The 21,151-nt window shown below is 39.7% G+C and overlaps 1 protein-coding gene across 2 annotated transcripts; it reads right to left on the bottom strand.

Annotated features, from left to right (window-relative positions):
• Nucleotides 1-1,018: 1,018 nt before the first annotated feature.
• Nucleotides 1,019-9,103, bottom strand: Or13a1 (olfactory receptor family 13 subfamily A member 1). Of its 2 annotated transcripts, XM_017592737.1 has the most exons (2): nucleotides 9,090-9,103; nucleotides 1,019-1,940 (listed from the first exon to the last, which is right to left on the bottom strand). In XM_017592737.1, the coding sequence occupies exons 1-2, from the start codon at nucleotides 9,101-9,103 to the stop codon at nucleotides 1,019-1,021; spliced, it is 936 nt and encodes a 311-aa protein (XP_017448226.1). The 2 variants fall into 2 exon arrangements, with proteins under 2 accessions (XP_017448226.1, NP_001000992.1); NM_001000992.1 differs by lacking the exon at nucleotides 9,090-9,103 and having other exon boundaries at nucleotides 1,019-1,945.
• Nucleotides 9,104-21,151: the final 12,048 nt, after the last annotated feature.

Below are 21,151 nucleotides of genomic sequence, written 5' to 3'. Positions count from 1 at the left end.
AAATATGTGGTTTTATTTCTTTCCAAAGATACAGCTAAATAGTCATATTTTTTTCCTGTCACCGTGACCAAAAGAATGGACTTTGCCACAAGGGTTTCTAACACAAGGAACAGACTCGAGATCTCTCTGTGTCAGATACAGATTTATCCAGATTTATTCAGAAACAACAGAAGGATATTTTTACCCATGCTTTTTGTCACAGTTAACTCTTATCACTGTCCCCATTCTAGGACAAATAAAGTGGCTCAAACTCTCAGAATGCAAAAACTAACTCAAGAGGTGAGAAACCTTGGGTAGTTATCCAGGTGCATAAGTCATATATCATGTAATAAAGATGGAGTTTTTACAGGTAAGGCCAAGAGATGAACATAAAATTTTGAGTCTAATGTTAGTGAGAGGAGAAGGAAAAAGCAAAGACAGTAGCTCACATTAACATCAATTTTTTCCTTGGAAGCTTAAAGGGGTCCAAAGGGAAGAATTAGAGAAAAAAATAGTAGTGGGTTTCTTGGAGACCAGAGGTCACCTGAAGCAATTATCCAACAATCCTCAAACTGCTATGGGGTCTGTCAATCACACACCACCTAAGTCTGTCAGAGGCTCATGCACTTCGATTCTAAGTGTAATTCCCACTTCTGTACGTCTGAAGATGTACATTCTTCAGATGCTGTATGTCTGAAGAAAGGAAAGATATTTTCATACAGCTGTAAGACTAAAGCTCATGGGGCACATCTATTCTCATGGAAAGCTTTTCATTTCCTGACAATACAGAACTCTATCACTCAGACACAGAGACCTCATTTCTCAGGCTCAGAGTTGTATGCGCTCACATGTAACCACACTCTTCCATTAATCAATGGCAGGTCACCAGAACTCTGAGGTCATCTACAAAACCATTGCAGTGGACAGAAAAGGTTAGCTTGCTAACCTTCCGTGCACAAACAAGCCTGCCCTATGCCCATGGGATAGCCAATGCACAATGAAACTACAAGCCCAAGAGAAGAGCTTTGGGAATCACATTTTAATTTCTGAGAAAAGGGAAAATTTTCCTGAGAGCTGCCTTGACCTCCTTGTTTCTCAAAGTGTAGATCAGAGGGTTGAGCGTGGGGCTCAGCATGGTATACAGCACACCAGCCAATTTGCTCTTCTCTGCGTTATAGCTGGAGACAGGGCTTATGTAGGCATAAAAGACAGCAGTGTAATACATGCACACCACAGTGAGGTGGGAAGAGCAGGTAGAGAAGGCTTTCTGCTTCCCTTCTGAAGTCCGCATCTTCAGGATGCTGGAGATGATGAAGCCATACGACACGATGGTCATCAGGAAGTTCAATATGCCATAAAAGGCGTCAGCCAAGACAATCATGACACTGTTCACATAGGTGGAGCTACAGGAGAGAAGCAGCAGGGGAGGCACCTCACAGAAGAAGTGCGTAATGACATTGGGACCACAGAAATTCAAGCGCGTCATCAGTCCTGTGTGAATGGCTGTGTTGAAAGCACAAAGCGCCCACACTCCAGCAGCCAGCACGCCGCAAAATGCTTTGCTCATCATGGTGCTGTAATGCAGAGGATGGCAGATGGCTGCATAACGGTCGTAGGCCATGACAGTGAGGAGGAGCAACTCTGAGGAAGCAGACCATGTAAGGAAATAGAGCTGGGTCATGCAGCCACCATAGGAGATAGGGTTTCTCTTTGACACCAGACCCTTCAGGGCCTTTGGCATAATGGAGGAGGTACAGATGACATCCATGGTAGCCAAATTGAACAAGAAAAAATACATGGGGGTGTGGAGCCCAGGGTTGCAGGTGATGGCCAAGATGATAAGGACATTACCTGAGAGGGCCACGCAGTAGAGAGAGAGGAAACAGATAAACAGGAGCAGCTGGTACTGCGGATGCTCAGAGAAGCCCTGAAGGACGAACTCTGTTACCAGTGTCTGGTTTCTCATCGCCCTTGACTGAGAAGGATGTTAGAGACTAGTAGATGATTATGGACCTACATTTTCATAAGCTTTCAGGGCTAAAAGAAAGAGAAGTGAAAGGTTTCTTAAGAAATGTCATTGCCTTGTTTCCTTCCCAGACAACGTGGCATGAACGAGTGATAACATGCAGCTTTATTGGGGTACACTAAGATAAACACTCCACTGTTACACAAATAAGTGCAAGTCACCAATTACAGTCATTAATTCTCAGTTTACCTCAGAGAAATGCAAACTGAATCAAAGATCCACTCTGTCATCCATGACTTGATCAACCTAGGACGTTGATGGACTTAGTATTCACATGGCTCCAACGAACAAGGAAGATGGAGCTTGAGGAATAATCTCCAAAGTTGTTCCCGGGCCTCCACATACATTTGGACATGGGCACATGGGTATCTGCACACACAAACGCACCAGAACACATGAACACACACATGCACACACACACACACACACACACACACACACACACACACACACACACACAAATATGTTTTCCAACAATGCTTTCCTTTCTGAAAAATCTTCTTGAGTAAATAAAATTTAAAAATATTTTCTCAGAACAAAATAATTTAGGACTGGAAATTACAAAACTACCTGTACTCTTTAAGATGAATTTATCATTGTATATCCATGTAGTACTAGATACTTTCAAAATGATGTGCTGACAGCCTCTTACTGATTCTTCTTAAGTACATTGAAGATGTAAAAATAATATGCACAATCATTAAGATTTAAAGAACAAAAATTTAATAAGGGGGCATTGGTGTGCATATCTGGAGGCAAAATGAGCTATGCATAATAGATCAGGATGGTTCTCACTTCATTGCTTTTGCTAATGTGTTTTCTGATTTTTCTCTAGAGTAGCTTTTCTGAAAGGCAGGTGTTACAGGTAATCTCCTTCTAATAATTCAGTGACTCCTCACTGCTGACAGCCCAAACACCTCCATACAGTAAACTTTCTTCTGGAAGTTTCCTCTACAGTAAACTCTTCTGACCTGTCTTAACTCTCAAAGCCACAGTCACAGCTACAGCCACTGCCACAGCCAGCCCTCTGCAAATTCACTAGGCCACATCAGTTGCAGGGAGAGGGGATAGATCCCACAGCTTCCTCAGCCACCAGGTTCTCCTCCTCCTCAAAAGCCAAATGGGTCACCTGTTCCTCTTTCCAAACATCACCTCCCTGGTGAGAAACGGTGACTCTCCCTTTTGTGAACCCTCAGGATTGAGTACTGACTTTTGTCCTAGGACCCAGTGCAGGTGCTGTTGACTCGATTACAAAGCTGGCTCCCTAACGTTGGTCCAAGTGCCCGTGTGTGATTTCGCCCCAAGTGCTGACATTCAACAATGTTTGTTTCTTCAATGCTAAAGAACATCTAATCTTAGTATCAGTGACAGCAAGCACAGTTTCATTCTCCAGGCTCTGCACCCTGTGAGTGGGGAGGAAACCAGAGTGGGTGCCACATTTGTACCTTCTGTCTTCTCAATCCCTTCCTCATTAAAAGGATAAGAATAGTTCTTTTCAAGCTAAGAACTGCATCTTTTGCCAAACTTCTAGAGATGCATTTGTCCCAAAATATTAAAGGCTTACACAAAATGTCTAAGCATCAGCTACAGTCAAGTCTAGTGCTCTTCTGAAAGATGACAGGTGTCCTTTGAGCAGAAGAGCATGGCATCACAATGGCATACAGCAACAGGCTGACTCAGGATGAAGCCCGTGCTGGCCACCGTGCCGTCCTTTCATCTCCGTATCTTCCTGGGATCTGAGGATCAGGACACCCCAATTGTTTGCATAAATAAAATAAGCACAATACGCCTGTTTCACTGATTTCATTTTTGCTTGAGAACAAAAGACTGGACAGTATTCCTTTTCTTAATGTATTTGGATCAAGAGAAATATGTGACGATATGAGTTCCTCACCACTGCCCAGAGGGTGAATTGTTCATTAGCAAGGGAGACAGAAAAGCTGAGGCTGAGAAAGTTAGGGTGAAAGGGGAGCACTGCTGGCTTTGATGGTCTACTGCAAGGTGTCTGCACTCTACCCTGAAATTTTTACACACTGGCTTTTCCAGCCACCGTGTTCCCTCCACAGCATACACTGTAGACTGGCCAGAGTGTGTTGCCATAGCTACACTGGGAGGAGACCAGCACTCCCATTCCCTTCATTTGCAGAGCAGTGGAGTGCTTCATTGGTCACGTGTTACTGAGCTCCAAGAAAAGCACCACACAGTAAAGTTGGAGCCCGACTCTTTCTTCAGGTGAGGGTAGAAAAAATAAACAAGTCTTTGATGAATGAAGGGTCTTTACAGGGATAGAGTAGTTTCAACTAATCCCTTTAAACTAAAAGAGCAGATTCCCCTACAAAGAACTACCCACTTGAAGTGATTTTTTACGGCAAGGTGGGCAGTGCCCTGGTCCAGCTAGACAACGGGCAAGTCCGGAATCAGGATACCAAGAGCGTCTATGAGAATGACATGAGGTCTACCTCACCAGTCTCTTCTCCTGAAAGGCACAACACTAGCTCTCCTGTGAGGATTCCAGACCATTGGCTTCAGTTCTCATCAAGCCTCAGAATTATCACGAAGGGAGTGAATGGAAAGAGCAAGGTTTCTGAAATCAGCTGTGCGATTTAAACTCCTGCCACACTCAGACACCACACAGAGCCTAGCACATGTTAAAGCAGAATCAAGAAAAAAAGGTTCAACTGTCAACAACCGGCATGGGTATTTTTCTGGTTGTGCTGTGGCGTCCAAACCTTAAACTCTTAACTTCATTAGCATCTCATTTGCAACATTGCCACATTTTTGGATCAACCAGTAAGGATGGTAGATGGGGAAATATTTCCATGTCCACTGGTGCTATGTAACTAAATACATTTAGCTAAGGAAACACAGGCTGTTTCTATGGCACTCACTAATATCAAGCAGGCAGGGTTACAAGTCAAACTTTCCCCACCGTTTTATCTTACCCGTGGAACAAACAGTCCTTGAAATACTCGCCATTACCTTGATAATCTTCCCCCTTGTGCAGTAAATGCAATGCATGTCTGACTTTCTCTCTGTCAACCACAGCTGGGGACAAGGTGGAACTGAGATCCTCAGCAGGCAATGAGGGCTTTTGTCCTCCTATATAAGTTCATATTGCCAAGACGTTTAGGCTCATCTTTAGTAAAATTTGTCCCTGTTTATGGGAAACATCCTTTCCTTTAAATGGACCCAGAAGGAGCAATTAAATTAAATCCCTCTTTTCTGGGGTTTGGCTGTCATTGGTGGACACATACGTGCCATTTGGGCTTCAAGCCAAATGTGTGGAACAGAATATAAGCCCCAGTGGGAGATGTCAGGACATCCCCACTGTCCCAGCTCAGAGGATTGAAGTCAGGGAAGACCCAAGCTCAGTTATTCACACTTAGAAATGTGGTATTTTGTTTTCTTGATTTGAATATATTTGCTCAATAAAATGATGGTCAGTTTTAGCCACTTTCCTGAAAATTGAATAATTCCATTATTTTTTTATATTTAAATATATTTATTTTTTTGCTTTTTTTTAAATTTTTTTTTATTAACTTGAGTATTTCTTATATACATTTCAAGTGTTATTCCCTTTCCCGGTTTCCGGACAAACGTCCCCCTCCCCCCTCCCCTTCCTTATGGGTGTTCCCCTCCCAACCCTCCCCCCATTGCCGCCCTCCCCCCATAGTCTAGTTCACTGGGGGTTCAGTCTTAGCAGGACCCAGGACTTCCCCTTCCACTGGTGCTCTTACTAGGATATTCAGTGCTACCTATGGGGTCAGAGTCCAGGGTCAGTCCATGTATAGTCTTTAGGTAGTGGCTTAGTCCCTGGAAGCTCTGGTTGCTTGGCATTGTTGTACTTTTGGGGTCTCGAGCACCTTCAAGCTCTTCCAGTTCTTTCTCTGATTATTATTTTTGATGCTTGAATAAAACTTCATTGTCTATATATGCCACATTTCCTTTATCCATTTATTTGTTGATAGAAGCCTGTGTTTACCCAATAATAGCTATTACAACTAATGCAGCCATAAACATAATTGTATAATTTGTGTGTAGTACATCAACTTACAGTCCTTCAATAAAAGCCCCAGGCATGTTATGGATGGTTCTTAGAAAGTTTTTTAAGGAACTTCCACACTGATTTCCATAGTCTTTGGACTAATATGTATTCCCACCAACAACACATAAGGGTTTTCCTTTCCCTGTGTCTTCTCCTGCACTTATTATTATTTATGCTTTTATTGGTGGCCATTTAATGTAGTTTTAATTTGCATTTCTCTGATGGCTAAGAAAATGTATTTTTTCAAGTTTATTGGTTCCTTGTATGTTATCTTTTCAGGGTTGATTGTTAATTAGCCCATTTACTTATTGAATTTTTTGGTTTTGTAGTATTTAGTAATTTGAGTCTTCTATATTACCTAGATATTGATTTTCTGTAGAGCTATAGTTAAGAAAGTATTTTCTCCCATTGCATGGGCTATTCGTTCTCATTGTTTCCTTTGCCCTGTGGTTGTTGTTATTTGTTTTTAATTTTGTGGAAGTCCTACTTGTCAATTCTTGGCTTTATTTCCTGAGCTATATTGGCATCCTTTTCCAAAAGCCCTTTCCCGTGACTGTATCTTCAGTTTTGCACTAATAGCTTTAGAATTTTAGGTACCTCAAGATGTTTATTTGCTACAAACTCCTGTGCATTGCTGCTCAAGGACCAGGCCTTCTCACTTTTCCCAGCAACCAGCGGCACCTACCAATGAGCCTCACAGGGGACATCCTCAAACTAGCACCTTTAGTTGAGATGGTAATGTCAAAATGTTTATCATCTCACTAAATGTGCAATTGTTTATCCCAAGATCTTTGATAAAGGGATGGAAGAAGTGTTTGTGAAAGGAAACAGCAAAGGTTGTGGTCATAGTTCGTGGGGTAGGAGCAAAGCTGGGGATGTGGCACAATTAGATCACATGGGTTCTACTGCCCCTTGCCTCTATGTCCCTCCTCTCTGTGCCCCATTCCTCTTGCCCCTTCCCCTACCCCACTGCTCCTTTTTTCTAGCTTCCTGACCTCTACAAGAACTCTGGGTTAAGTATTCAGATATAAAAATCCAAAGCATTAAGAGAACTGAGACATCTTGAATTATTTTTGACCAGGGTGAGAGATAGGGATCTCGTTTCATAATTCTACATGTAGATATCCAGTTTTCCCAGCACCATTTGTTGAAAAGTCTTTTTCCAACATCTTTTGACACTTTGTCAAGGGTCCATTGGCTTCCTGGGCAAGGTGGTATGTACCTGTAATCAAAGCACTCAGGAGTTAGAGACAGGTGGGTCAGGTGGTCAAGGTCATCCACAACTACATTGTGAATTCAAGATCAGCTTGTGCTACATGAAACCCTGTGTCAATAAACTATGTCAGATGGGTGTAGCTGTGTGGTTTCATTTCTGGTTCCTCTAAACTATTCCACTGATGTATATTTTTAGTTTTGTTCAAGTATTGTGTCATGTTGCCATGGCTGTGTAATGTAACTTGAGGTCAGCATGGTTCTTTTTTTAGCATTATTTTGCCAATTCGGACTTTCACACTTCCATATGAATTGTACGATTATTGTCTCTGTTTCACTGAAAAAGGGATGACATTAGGATTTTGATGGGGATTTCACTAAATGTATTGATCACTAGTGGTAATTTAACCATTTTGTGATATTAATTTATAGATTCATGACATGATATGCCTTCTAGTATCTTCATTTTTCTACAGTTTTCTTCTTTTATTTTGTGACATCCTCTTTTCTTAACTCACCAGGTCTAATTTGTGCTACCTAAATACTCATGAATGTGGACTTCCCACCTCCCAGGAGCTATACTCTTAAAACAACAACAACAAAAACCAACCTGAGTCGACTTCTCCCAGAAGCTATCCATTGTTAGTGGCCTCTCAGCTGAGAAGACTGTTTCTATACTAGGAGTTTTGTCTTACACAGGTCTGTGTGTGCTGACACAACCTCTGTGAGTGTATATATGCAACTGCTCTGCTGTGTCTGGAGGACACTATTTTCTCATCCACCACCTATGACTCTTACAATCTTTCTGCTCACCCTTCAGCAATGATACCAAAGCCTAGGGAAGAGGGGTGAAATGTAGATGTTCCGTTTATTTTTGAATATTCCACAATCTTTTATTCTCTGACCTTAGACAGTTGTGTTACTCACTACCCACTGGATAAAGAAGCTCTTCTTCTCCTCACATCTCTCTCTCTCTTTCTTACTTCTCAGATGTTCAGGATGGATCTTCAGGTTTAGTCCAGAAGCAAATTATTCCAATGCCCAACACCAGACTGTAAGGATGTTAAGAAGGAAGATCAAATAGCCACTGTGCCAAATAAACGCAAAAGAGATTAATCTATGGGTATAGTGATAAGTCATTAGGAATCGTTTGAATTCCATTAAACAGAATAGTAGTAGGTTCTTCTCAACAGACCATGGACAATCTATTTATGGGTTTTTGGTCAAGATAAGTGCCAGATATGGGTTCCATCTCCTGAAGTGAGCCTTAAGTCCAATCAGATAGTGTTTGGTTACAGCCATGACATTTGTCTTGCTACTGCACCATCAGGTGTGTCTGGCCAGATCACTCATCAATGTTGCTTGTGGAATTTGCAGCTGGGTAAGGCTGATGACTACTTTTCTCCTCCAGCACAATAAAAGCCAAGTAGGAATGAAGACAGCAGGTAATGTTAGCTTTATTTCCCTGTATTCTGTTGAGTTTTCAATACCTTTACCTTGCTAAGACACTCCTTGTGTGTTTATTTGGCACAGTGGCTATTTGATCGTCCTTCTTAACATCCTTGCAGTCTGATTTTGGACATTGCAGTAGACAGCTTCTGGACTAAACCTGAAGGTTCATCCTGAACATCTGAGAAGTAAGAAAGAGAGAGATGTGAAGAGCAGAGGAAGCGCTAAGTAAGCAAAGTCCTTAGTAAATGTCTGCTATTGACATGGGCAGGGCCATGTCAAGGACATCTTAGATCCATGGGAAATGCCAAAGTCTCCCTTCCTGGCCCATGTGAGTGAGAAAATGTCCACTCTAGTATTCTCATCCTGGATGGTTACAGCCTGACGAGCATTAGCTTATTGATGGCTAAACCTGCCCCCATTGTTCAGCTGAGTGCCATAAACCACACATCCTTCTTCACTTTATGCAATAACCCTGACTCCATGTTCAGATGTCTATAATAAGCATGCTGAGTTCCCAGAGTGCTGCAGCTTCTTCATCAGATAGCTCTGCACACAGATCCTATCTTTTCTGTGTCCCTGTGTTTATCCTTTCTTTGTTTCCTCACTGAATAAGTCAAATCCCTTGAGTCACACAGGATATGGTAATTGTACATTAAGTAGACTTAACTGAGTAATACTCCATTTTGTAGCGTATTATCCATTCTTCTGTTTAGGGACATCTAGGTTGTTTCCTGCTGCTAGCTATTATTGCTAGAGCTACAATAAACATGGTTGACCAAGTGTCCTTGTGGTGGGATGAGGTGTCCTTTGCATATATGCACAAAAGTGGACTAGCTAGACCTTGAGGTGGATCAGTTCCCAACTGTCATAGTCAGGGTTTTACTAATGTGAACAAACACCATGACCAAGGCAAGTCTTATAAAGACATTTAATTGGGACTGGCTTACAGGTTCAGAAGCTCAGTCCATTATCATCAAGGCAAGAGCATGGCAGCATCCAGGAAGGCATGGTGCAGGCAGAACCGAGAGTTCTATATCTTCATCTGAATGCTTCTAGCAGAATATTGGTTTCCAGGCAGCTAGTATGAGGGTCTTAAAGCCCATACTCACAGTGACACACCTAATCCAACAGGGCTATGCCCTCTAATAGTGCCATTCCCTTGGCCAAGCATCACATCAACTTTCTAAGGAATCTCCATATTGATTTCCATAATGGTTGTACAAGTTTGCATTCCCATCAGCAATAGATGAGTGCTCTCCTTAGTCCAGATTCTGTGCCCTTGGCCTTATAGAAGCTTTTCAGATTCATGAGGTCCCATTTAAAATAGTTAATTTTGGTGTCTGCCTTATGGGTGTTCTGTTCAAAAAGGCATCTGAGTTCCCAGAGTGCTGCAGCTTCTTCATCAGATAGCTCTGAACACAGATCCTATCTTTTCTGTGTTCCTGTGTTTATCCTTTCTTTGTTTCCTCACTAATTAAGTCAAATCCCTTGAGTCACACAGGATATGGTAATTATACATTAAGTGGACTTAACTGAGTAATACTCCATGGTGTAGCGTATTATCCATTCTTCTGTTTAGGGACATCTAGGTTGTTTCCAGCTGCTGGCTATTATGGCTAGAGTTGCAATGAACATGGTTGAATCCTATCTTAATATCTTAATGCTATCTTTTACTATCTTAATCCACCTGAAACATGAATACGAAAGGTCTATCTTCTGATATCTTCTTCAATAAAGAGGTCATTCCCCTCTTTATCTTCTATCAGGTTCAGCATATCTGGTTTTATGTTGAGGTCTTTGAACCATTTGGAATTGAGTTTTGTGCAGGGTGATGAGTATGAATATATTTGCAGTCTTCTGCATGCAGACATCCAATTTGACCAGGACTATTTGTTGAAGACGCTTTTCTCCTATATGCATTTCTGGCTTCTTTATTAAAAGAAAATCAAGAATCCAGAAGTGCATGGATTTATGTCTGGATCTTCAATTAGATTCCATTGATCAACACATCTGTTTTTATACCAATAAGGTGTTGTTTCTATTACTATAGCTCTGTAGTGCACATTGGAAGTAGGAAGAGTAAGATCTCCAGCACTTCTCTTTTGTTGTTCAGCATTTTTATCCTGTTGTTTGTTTGTTTCTTTGTTTATGAAGCTGATAATTATCCTTTCAGGACCTGTGAAAAATTCTGCTAAAATTTTGATTGCACTGAATTTATAGATGGATTTTGGTGGGATGGCCAATTTTACTATCTTAATCCTACTGATACATGAATATGAAAGGTCTTTCTATCTTCTGATATCTTCTTCAATTTCTTTCTCCAGTGTCTTAAGACTAAATACTTCATTTACTTGGTTAGTTACCCCAAAAGCTTTTGTGTTACTTGCAGCTGTTATGAAAGGTGATGTTCTCCTGATTTCTTTCCCACTCCATTTGTCATTTGTACATAGAAAGAATAGTGATTTTTTTATGAGTTTATTTTGTTCCAGCTATTTTGCTGAAAGTGTTTATCGGCTGTAGGAGTTTCCTAGTGGAATTTCTAGTGTCACTTACACATTCTATCACATCATCTGCAAATAAAGGTGCCTTGACTTCTTCCTTTCCATCTTGTATCTCCTTGATGTTCTTCAGTTGTCTTATGATCTAGCTAAGACTTCAAATAATATATTGAATAAGTATAGAGAGTAAACATCCTTGTCTTGTTCCTGTGTAGGAGCCACCATAGGACAAGTTAATAACTAGCAGTTGATCTTCCTGAGATGACTGCCTTAGATTAAAATCCATAATGGAACTCTGGTGGGCCAGACCCAGGAGAAAATTATTTTAGGAAAGATTCCTACTATTAATATGCTTTTCCTGTTGTTACTGACCATATATGACAATCACTAGGTATAGTCAACCCTCTTGAGCAGATCTCTGCAGATCTACAAAGATGTACTGTCTTGTAGTGATGGTATGCAGACAAATAGATGGTTTCTTAATGATGATCCTATAAGAATTCCTAAAATTATATCAGTATTGATTAAGCTCCTTTATAGTGGGACTGCTATTAGGTCCTTTTCTGATAGTCACAACTGCAATGAGAACTCTGCCAGTCTCCCATGTGTCACCAGTTAATTGTTTCTAGATTAGTCTAGTAACCAGACTTTCTACTTCTCAGAGCACATTCCAAGAGGTTGTAAACCCATTACCCTAAGGTCATAAGAAGGGAACTAATGCTTTATTATATGTGCTGGGACAGAAGATAAAACATTAAGTGGGTTTATCTATACAAAAGCTCATTACTAACTTAGCTATGGTTTTTGACCCTCGATGAACCTGCGAAGCTATGACAGGTGATGGGTGTTTAGCAGGAAATTACTCCTTATGACTATGCAAATAAACATTCTCTGTTGTAAACTTCTTATTCAATTTATGATTTAATTTGATGCGTGAACTTGTGATGAACTTTTTAACCATGTGATCATGTATTCTGAAAGATATATAAGTGCTGAGGAAAGACAGGAGCCTGAAGAATTTTCCATTATCCCCTTTTTCATTCATTCCATTTCCCCCTTTTTCTTAGAGAGCTTTCTAGGAAACTTTTTACAACCTAGTAATAAATGCTCAAATCACTTTTTTAGGTGTCCCTTTTTCTTCCTGTGAGCAGGCTGAAAGTAGAGCCCTGCAGTTCCTGCTGAGGTAGAATAGAGGCTGCTTTACTTAATCCCTAGTTGTTTTAGGATGAGGCCCTAAATGCCAGAGACTGCGATTTCTGGCCTCAGTGGAACACAGAAAGCAGGTCAGCTACAGTAGCAAAGTAGATTAGGCTCAGATAAGTAAACTTTTAATTATTATACAGCAACCCTAAATATCTTCGTAAGACAAAACTCTTACCTCCATATCTCATAAGACAAAAGTCTTATCCTCTGCCAACGCTCTACCCCCTCTACAACCTCAAGAACCAACAAGAAAGAAGACCCTGCCAGGGCTGGCCCCTGGCATTCCAGTTTTAGTACAATTGCTTTGAGTTTCTCCCCATCTAAGTTGATTTTGGCCATGGACTTGCTGTAAACTGCCTTTATTATATTTAAGTATGTCCCTTGTATCCCTAATCTCTAGAACTTTTATCATGAATTGATATTGGATTTTGTTAACATTTTCTGCACCTCATGATATGATCATGTGGTTCTTTTTTTCTGTTTGTTTATATGGCATTTTGCATTTGTTGATTTTCATGTATCTAACCATCTCTAATCTCTGGAATAAAGCCTACTTGATCATGGTAGCTAATATGCTTTGTGTGTTCTTGAATTGGGTTTGTGAGTATGTCATTGAGTATTTTTGCATCTATGTTCATAAGGGAAATTGGTTTGTAATACTCTTTATTTGTTGGGTCTTTGTGTGGCTTTGCATCAGGGTTTTCATTACCTGTTCACTTTAGTGGTTATCTAAGTTGGTTCTGTTTCTCAGGTACTGTCAAAAAAAAAAAGCAGTAAACGTGTGCAAAAATCTCTGTGGTAGGCTGCGAAGTCTTTTGGGTGTCTGATCAGGAGTGGTAGCTGATCTGTGTGGCATGGTAGTTTTATTTCTAGTTGTTTTTAAGGAGTCTTCATACTGAATTCTCTAGGGGCTATACAAGGGTTGACTTTTTCCAAACATCCCAGTATTTGTTGTCATTTGTAAATTTGATGTTGGCCTTTTGGTGAAATTTTAACGTAGTTTTTAAAAATCCAAGTCTGATTGTTCATTTGTTTGTTACTCTTAAAGACTTATATTTGTTAGAAGTAGAAGCTCTCAACCAGGACAGTCTATGCCCCTTTGAAATCTATTCCTGGCATTTTCTTTTGTTTCCTTCATTCTCTTGGCCCAAAGTTTAGTGCATTGTGCAGCCTCCTCCTTGTTTTTCTCAGTGTGTTGTTTCTTCAGAGCAATGTCAGTGTTTGTGTTGCAAGACATGAGGAATAACAAGATACTGCATCTTACGTGCTTTGGTCCTGGGCTTCTCACCTTTGTGTATGGGCTTCTGACAATACATTGGCAGACATTATCTTCTTTAGAGAGTTGAAAAGCTTTCTGATTCTGCTAGCTCTTTTGGAGCCCTAACACTGAGGCACAAGGGTATCTGTCAGTCCAGAATATTCTCCTCTCCTTTATAAAAAATGACAACCAAGTTGAGAACATTCAGAGTGTCATCCACAGTATGTCTGTAAACAAGTTTATGGTTTCCCTCCCCAGCTCTCTTTCATCTATAACAAGAGTGGAAACATTGTTTGGAAAAAAACATGTAGCTATAGATGTGTGGTGAGAAGTGCTTATGGTGCAAGAGCAGCATGACTGTTATAGAAGTAATCTGTTAATTTCTCATAGGACTTGAGGTTTGACCTGTACAAGTGAGTTCATAGCTGGTGCCATGGCCCTGGTCATAGACCCATGGCTCTGGAAATCAGACACTAGAGAGAACCTACTACTGATATTTTGCTAAATGGACATATTGAACTGTTCTTTGAATGTTTACGATGTGTATAGACAAGTAAAGCCCTTGACCTTGATCAAAGAAGCCTCTCTTTGCCATGAACAATAGTTAATGCAAAGACCCATGGATGGGCAAAGTGCTGAGAACAAATGGCTGTTGAGTCTTTATGATTAAGCATGGTATCCATAGCACTCCTTCAATCTGTAAGGGCCATCAAGGACGAGGAAGCCAAAAGAATGTAAGACCAAACCAACAAGAAGGACAATGAATACGTGCTTAGCATCCTCATGGCACTCATGAATTCTTAACAGCTTTGGTTACCTGTATAGAGTTGAAACAATACTGAACTAGTAAACACTCAGTTGAAGATTGGAGTGGTTCATGGGAACCCACCATACCTAGAGAGTGAGTGGCAATTAAGGCTGCTAGAAGAGAGAAAACATTGTCTTCAGTACTGAGTTATTCATGTTCTGGTAGATAGCTTCACGCCAATTCCCATCTGAGTGGCCCTGGTTAAATCCAGTGGGTCACAAAGGAAAAAACAAAACCAAAATGACATGAAAGTGAGATGTGACTTAGTGAGAGAATTGGTGAGGATGAGAGGAAGTTAAGAGAGAGTGAAGGGATGAGGGGTTCCAGAATATATTACATGGGGGGTATAGCTCAGTGGTAGAGCATTTGACTGCAGAATATATTACATGCATGTCTGACCTCTAACAACAATATCGATGACAGAAAGAAATGAAAGAAGGAAGGAAAGAAAGAAAGGAAGGAAGGAAGAGAAAAGAAAAGAAAAGAGGACACACATGAGAGCAGAGGTAAGACCACTACTTCTGCTCTGAGGGACCCACCAAGAGCCTTCAGTACACAGGAACCCAGGAGCAGTCTAGGATGGGACACTTCCCATTTCTGGCTGTGCCTGGAGCTCACCCAGTCCCACAGTTCTCTATACCAAATCCCATCGGGGAGAGAGCTGGATTCTCAGAAGTGTGGACAATCCTGAGAGCTCAGTGGAGACCACCATTTCTGCTCACATTCCTGGCCCAAGAAGAACCCACCTAGAGCCCCTCAGACATAGAAACCTAGGAGCAGTCAGGAATAGGATTCTTACAGTCACTGTCTAAGTCCAGAGCTAAAAACAAGTCTCCAAAAACTCTGACACACCTGAGAACAGAGATAAGACTACCACTTCTGCTTGAAGTGACCCACCTGGAGCCCTCAGGACACAGAAACCCAGGAACAGTTTAGGACAGGACCCTTCCAGTTTCTTCCTGCACCCTGAGCTCACCAGGTACCACAGCTCTCTGTACTCAGATCCCCCTGAGAGAAAGCCAGTCTACAGGGGTGTGCTGACACACAGGCTTATAGGAGAGTGAAACCACTGTCATAGACAGAAAGACCAGCTAACACTAGACACAATCAGATGGTGAGGGGCAAGAACAGGAATCTAAGCAACAGAAACCAAGAATGCTTGGCATCATCAGAGCCCAGTTCTTCCACCAAAGCAAATATTGGATATACCAATATAGCAGAAAAGCAAGACCTAGATATAAAATTACATCTCGTGATAGAGAACTTTAAAATATTTTTTCATAGATTTGTTTATTATGTTGACAGCATTCTGTGTGCATGTATGTCTCCAGGCCAGAAGAGGGTACCAGATTTCATTATACATAGAGGACTTTAAGAAGGACATAAATAACTCCCTTAAAGAAATACAGAACAACACAGGTAAACAAATCAAAGCCCTTAAAGAGGAAACACAAAATCCCTTAAAGGATTTCAGGAACACATAAACAGGTGAAGAAATTGAACAAAACCATCTAGGATCTAAAAATGGAAATAGAAACAATAAAGAAATCACAACAGAAGACAACCCTAGAGATAGAAAACCTAGGAAAGTAATCAGGAGTCATAGACGCAAGCATCACCAACAGAATACAAGAGATAGAAGAGAGAATCTCACAGGCAGAAGATGCCATAGAAAACATTGACACAACCATCAAAGAAAATGTAAAACTCAAAAGCTCCTAATCTAAAACATCCAGGAAATCCAGGACACAATTAGAAGATCAAACCTAAGAATAATAGGTATAGAAGAGAATGAAGACTCCCAACTTAAAGGGCCAGTAAATATCTTAAGCAAAATGATAGAAGAAAACTTCCCTAACCTAAAGAAAGAGATACCCATAAACATACAAGAAGCCTACAGAACTCCAAATAGATTGGACCAGAAAAGAAATTCCTCCTGTCCCCCAAAACTGTTCATTATGAAGCATACTTGTTAGATGCTATTATGGGGTACATTTACTAAAAAAGGAAAAAGAAAAAAAGAAAAAAAGAAATTCCTCCTGTCATATAATAGTCAAAACACCAAGTGCACAAAACAAAGAAAGAATATTAAAAGCAGTAAGGGAAAAAGGTAAAGCAACATATAAAGGCCAGACCTATCGGAATTACACCAGACTTTTTACCAGAGACTATGAAAGCCAGAAGATCCTGGGGAGATGTTATACAGACACTGAGAGAACACAAGTGCCAGCCTAGGCTACTATATCCAGGAAAACTCAATTAGTATAGATGGAGAAGCCAAGATATTCCATGTCAAAACCAAATTTACCCAATATCTTTCTACAAACCCAGCCCTACAAAGGATAATAGATGGAAAACTTCAACACAAGGAGGGAAACTACACCATAGAAAAAGCAAGAAAGTAATCTTCTTGCAACAGTGAACCTCCCCAAAAAAGAGAGCCGCACAAACATAATTCCACCTCTAACAACAAAAATAACAGGAAATGACAATCACTATTACTTTATATCTCCTAGCATCAATGGACTCAATCCCCCAATAAAAAGATATAGACTAACAGACTGGATACAGAAAGAGGACCCAGCATTTTGCTGCATACAGGAAACACATCTCAGTGACAAAGACAGCCTCAGAGTAAAAGGCTGGAAAACAATTTTCCAAGCAAATGGTCCCAAGAAACCAGCTGAAGTAGTCATTCTAATATCCAATAAAATCAACTTTCAATCAAGAGTTATCAAAAAGATAAAGAAGGACACTTCATATTCATCAAAGAAAAAATCCACCAAGATGAACTCTCAATCCTAAATATCTATGCTCCAAATGCAAAGGCACCTAAATTCATAAAAGAAAGCTCAAAGCACACATTGCACCTCACACAATAATAGTGGGAGACTTGAACACCCCACTCTCAGCAATGGACAGATCATGGAAACATCAGCAATGGAAGCAGAAACTAAACAGAGACACAGAGAAACTAACAAAAGTTATGAACAAGATGGATTTAATACATATCTATAGAATATTTCATCCTAAAACAAAAGAATATACCTTCTTCTCAGCACCTTGTGGTACTTCTCCAAAATTGACCATATAATGGGTCACAAAACAAGCCTCAACAGATACAAGAAGATTGAATATAATCCCATGCATCCTATCAGATCAACACAGATGAAGGCTGGTCTTCGATAACCACAAAAATGACAGAAAGCCCACATACACATGGAAATTGAACAACATTCTACTCAATGATAATTTGGTCAAGGAAGAAATAAAGAAAGAAATTAAAGACTTGTTAGAATTTAATGAAAATGAAGGCACAACATACCCAAAATTCTAGATCACAATGAAAACAGTGCTAAGAAGAAAACACATAGCTCTGAGTGCCTCCACAAAGAAACAGGAGAGAGCATATATCAGCAGCTTGACAGCACACCTAAAAGCTCTAGAACAACAACAACAAAAAAAGCAAATGTACCCGAGAGGAGTAGATGGCAGGAAATAATGAAACTCAGGGCTAAAATCAACCAAGTAGAAACAAAAAGAACTATACAAAGAATCAACGAAATCAGAAGCTGGTTCTTTGAGAAAATCAGGAAGATAAATAAACCCTTAGCCAGACTAACCAAAGGGCACAAAATCAGGGAGAGATAACAACAGAAACTGAGGAAATTCAAAAAAATCATCAGATCCTACTACGACAACCTATATTCAACAAAACTGCAAAAATCTGCAGGAAATGGACAATTTCCTAGACAGATAGCAGGTACCGAAGTTAAATCAGGATCAGATAAACCATCTAAACAGGTCCATAACTCCTAAGCAAATAAAAGACTTATTAAAAGTCTCCCAACCAAAAACAGCCCAGAACCAGATGGGTTTAATGCAGAATTCTATCAGACCTTCATAGAAGACCTCATACCAATACTGTCCAAACTATTCCACAAAATAGAAACAGATGGAGCACTACTTAATTCCTTCTATGAAGCCACAATTACTTTTATACCTAAACCACACAAAGACCCAACAAAGGAAGAGAATTTCAGACCAATTTCTTTATGAATATCGACACAAAAATACTCAATAAAATTCTTACAAACTGAATTCAAGAACACATCAAAATGATCATCCATCATGATCAAGTAGGCTTCATCCCAGGGATGCAGGGATGGTTTAATATATGAAAATCCATCAATGTAACCCACTATATAAACAAACTCAAATATAAGAACCACATGATCATTTCATTAGATGCTGAGAAAGCATTTGACAAAATTCAATACCTCTTCATGATAAAAGTCCTAGAAAGATCAGGAATTCAAGGCCCATACATAAACACAGTAAAAGTAAAAGCAATATACAGCAAACCAGTAGCCAACATCAAACTAAATGAAGAGAAACATGAAGCAATCCCACTAAAATCAAGGACTAGACAAGGCTGCTTACTCTCTCCCTACCTATTCAATATAGTACTCAACATCCTAGCCAGAGCAGTCAGACAACAAAAGGAGGTCAAAGGGATACAAATTGGAAAAAAAGAAGTAAAAATTTCACCATTTGCAGATGATATGATAGTATATTAAGTGACCCCAAAAGTTTCACCAGGGAACTACTAAGCCTGATAAACAATTTCAGTAAAGTGACTGAATATAAAATTAACTCAAACAAATAAATCAGTAGGTTACTTCTACTCAAAGGATAAACAGGATGAGAAAGAAATTAGAGAAATGACACCCTTCACATTAGTTACAAATAACATAAATACCTCAGTGTGACTCTAACCAAGCAAGTTAAAGATCTGTATGACAAGAACTTCAAGTCTCTGAAGAAAGAAATTGAAGATCTTAGAAGATAGAAAGATTTCCCATGTTCATGGATTGGCAGGATTAATATAGTAAAAATGGCCATTTTGCCAAAAGTAATCTACAGATTCAATGCAATCCCCATCAAAATTCCAACTCAATTCTTCATAGAGATAGAAAGAGCAATTTGAAAATTCATTTGATATAACAAAACACCCAGGATAGCGAAAACTATCCACAACAATAAAACAACTTCTGAGGGAATCACCATCCCTGACCTCACGCAGTATTACAGAGCAATAGTGATCAAAAACTGCATGGTATTGGTACAGAGGTAGGCAAGCAGATCAGTGGAATAGAATTGAAGACCCAGAAATGAACTCACATCCCTATGGTCACTTGATCTTTGACAAAGGAGCTAAAACCGTCCAGTGGGAAAAAAGATAGCATTTTCAACAAATGGTACTGGTTTACCTGGAGATCAGCATGCAGAAGAATACAAATTGGTCCATTCTTATCGCCCTATACAAAGCTCAAGTCCAAGTGGATCAAGGACATCCACATAAAACCAGATACACTCCAACTAATAGAAGAAAAAGTGGGAAAGAACCTCAAACACATGAGCACTGGGGAAATTTTTCCTGAACAGAACACCAATGGCTTATGTTCTAAGATCAAGAATCAAAAAATGCGACCTCATAAAATTACAAAGCAAATTGTAAGGCAAAGGACACTGTCATTAGGACAAAACAGCAACCAACAGATTGGGAAAAGATATTTACCAATCCTACCTCTGATAGAGGGCTAATATCCAATATATACAAAGATTTGAAGAAGTTAGACTCCAGAGAATAAAATAAGCCTATTAAAAATGTACAGAGTTAAACAAAGAATTCTCAACTGAGGAATATGAAATGGTTGAGAACTATAAATAAAAAAATGCCAGAAAGAAGGAAAGAAAGAAAGAAAGAAAGAAAGAAAGAAAGGAAGGAAGGAAGGAAGGAAGGAGAGAGGGAGAGAAAGGAAGGAAGGCAGGCAGGAAGGAAGGAAGGAAGAAAGCCTAACTCCAGGTTTATGTTAAAGATTTCCTACCCTAGATTGGAAATTCACCATTTTTCCAAGAAGCCCTAAGTCTCCTAAGTGAGAAATAATGTCTAGCTCTTCCAGAACTCTATATTCAATCTGTTGGTTTTATATAGTTACTATAGTAAAAATTAATTAGAAGTCAAATGAATTACCTATCACCTCCCAGAAGTATTGTGGTGTGTGTGTGTGTGTGTGTGTGTGTGTGTGTGTGTGTGTGTGTGTGTGTGCGTGAGCATGCCCATGCACTAAGAATACTTAAAATCTACTTCCTTATCAAATTGTCAGTCAATGCCATATGAATCAGCACAGAATGCACATAAAACTATCACTGTATACCTTGAATTTATTTTATTTGTTTAGTGGTTAGGTGTTCAAATAAATAAAAATATGTAAAAATGAAAATCTGCATTCAAAAACCTCATGCCCAAACACACAAAGAACTCTTAAAATAACCAGGACATGGTCATAGCCTAGACATCCATTGCCTTATGATTGGGTGCTGAAAATGTGGCACCTATGTGCCATGGAATTTTATTCACCTGTAAAGAAAAATAAAATTTTCAGATACGTAAATGGAACTGGAAAAAGTTATACTCAATGAGGTAACCCAGATCCGGAAAGACAAACACCACATGCTCTCACTCATATGGATCATTAGAATTTGTTCACCTAGGAGCACCTGTGGAGGCCAGGAAATAAGAAAGGGCCACAGGGAATGGAGAAACAGTTCTTTTATTACCTATTATTTTTTTAAGTTTTTTTATTTATTCACTTTATAACTCAAT

The sequence above is a fragment of the Rattus norvegicus genome, chromosome 4 (genome assembly GCF_036323735.1).
Source record: "Rattus norvegicus strain BN/NHsdMcwi chromosome 4, GRCr8, whole genome shotgun sequence".
In the NCBI taxonomy this organism is placed as follows: domain Eukaryota; kingdom Metazoa; phylum Chordata; class Mammalia; order Rodentia; family Muridae; genus Rattus; species Rattus norvegicus.
This window is presented reverse-complemented; position numbering and strand designations above follow the sequence as displayed.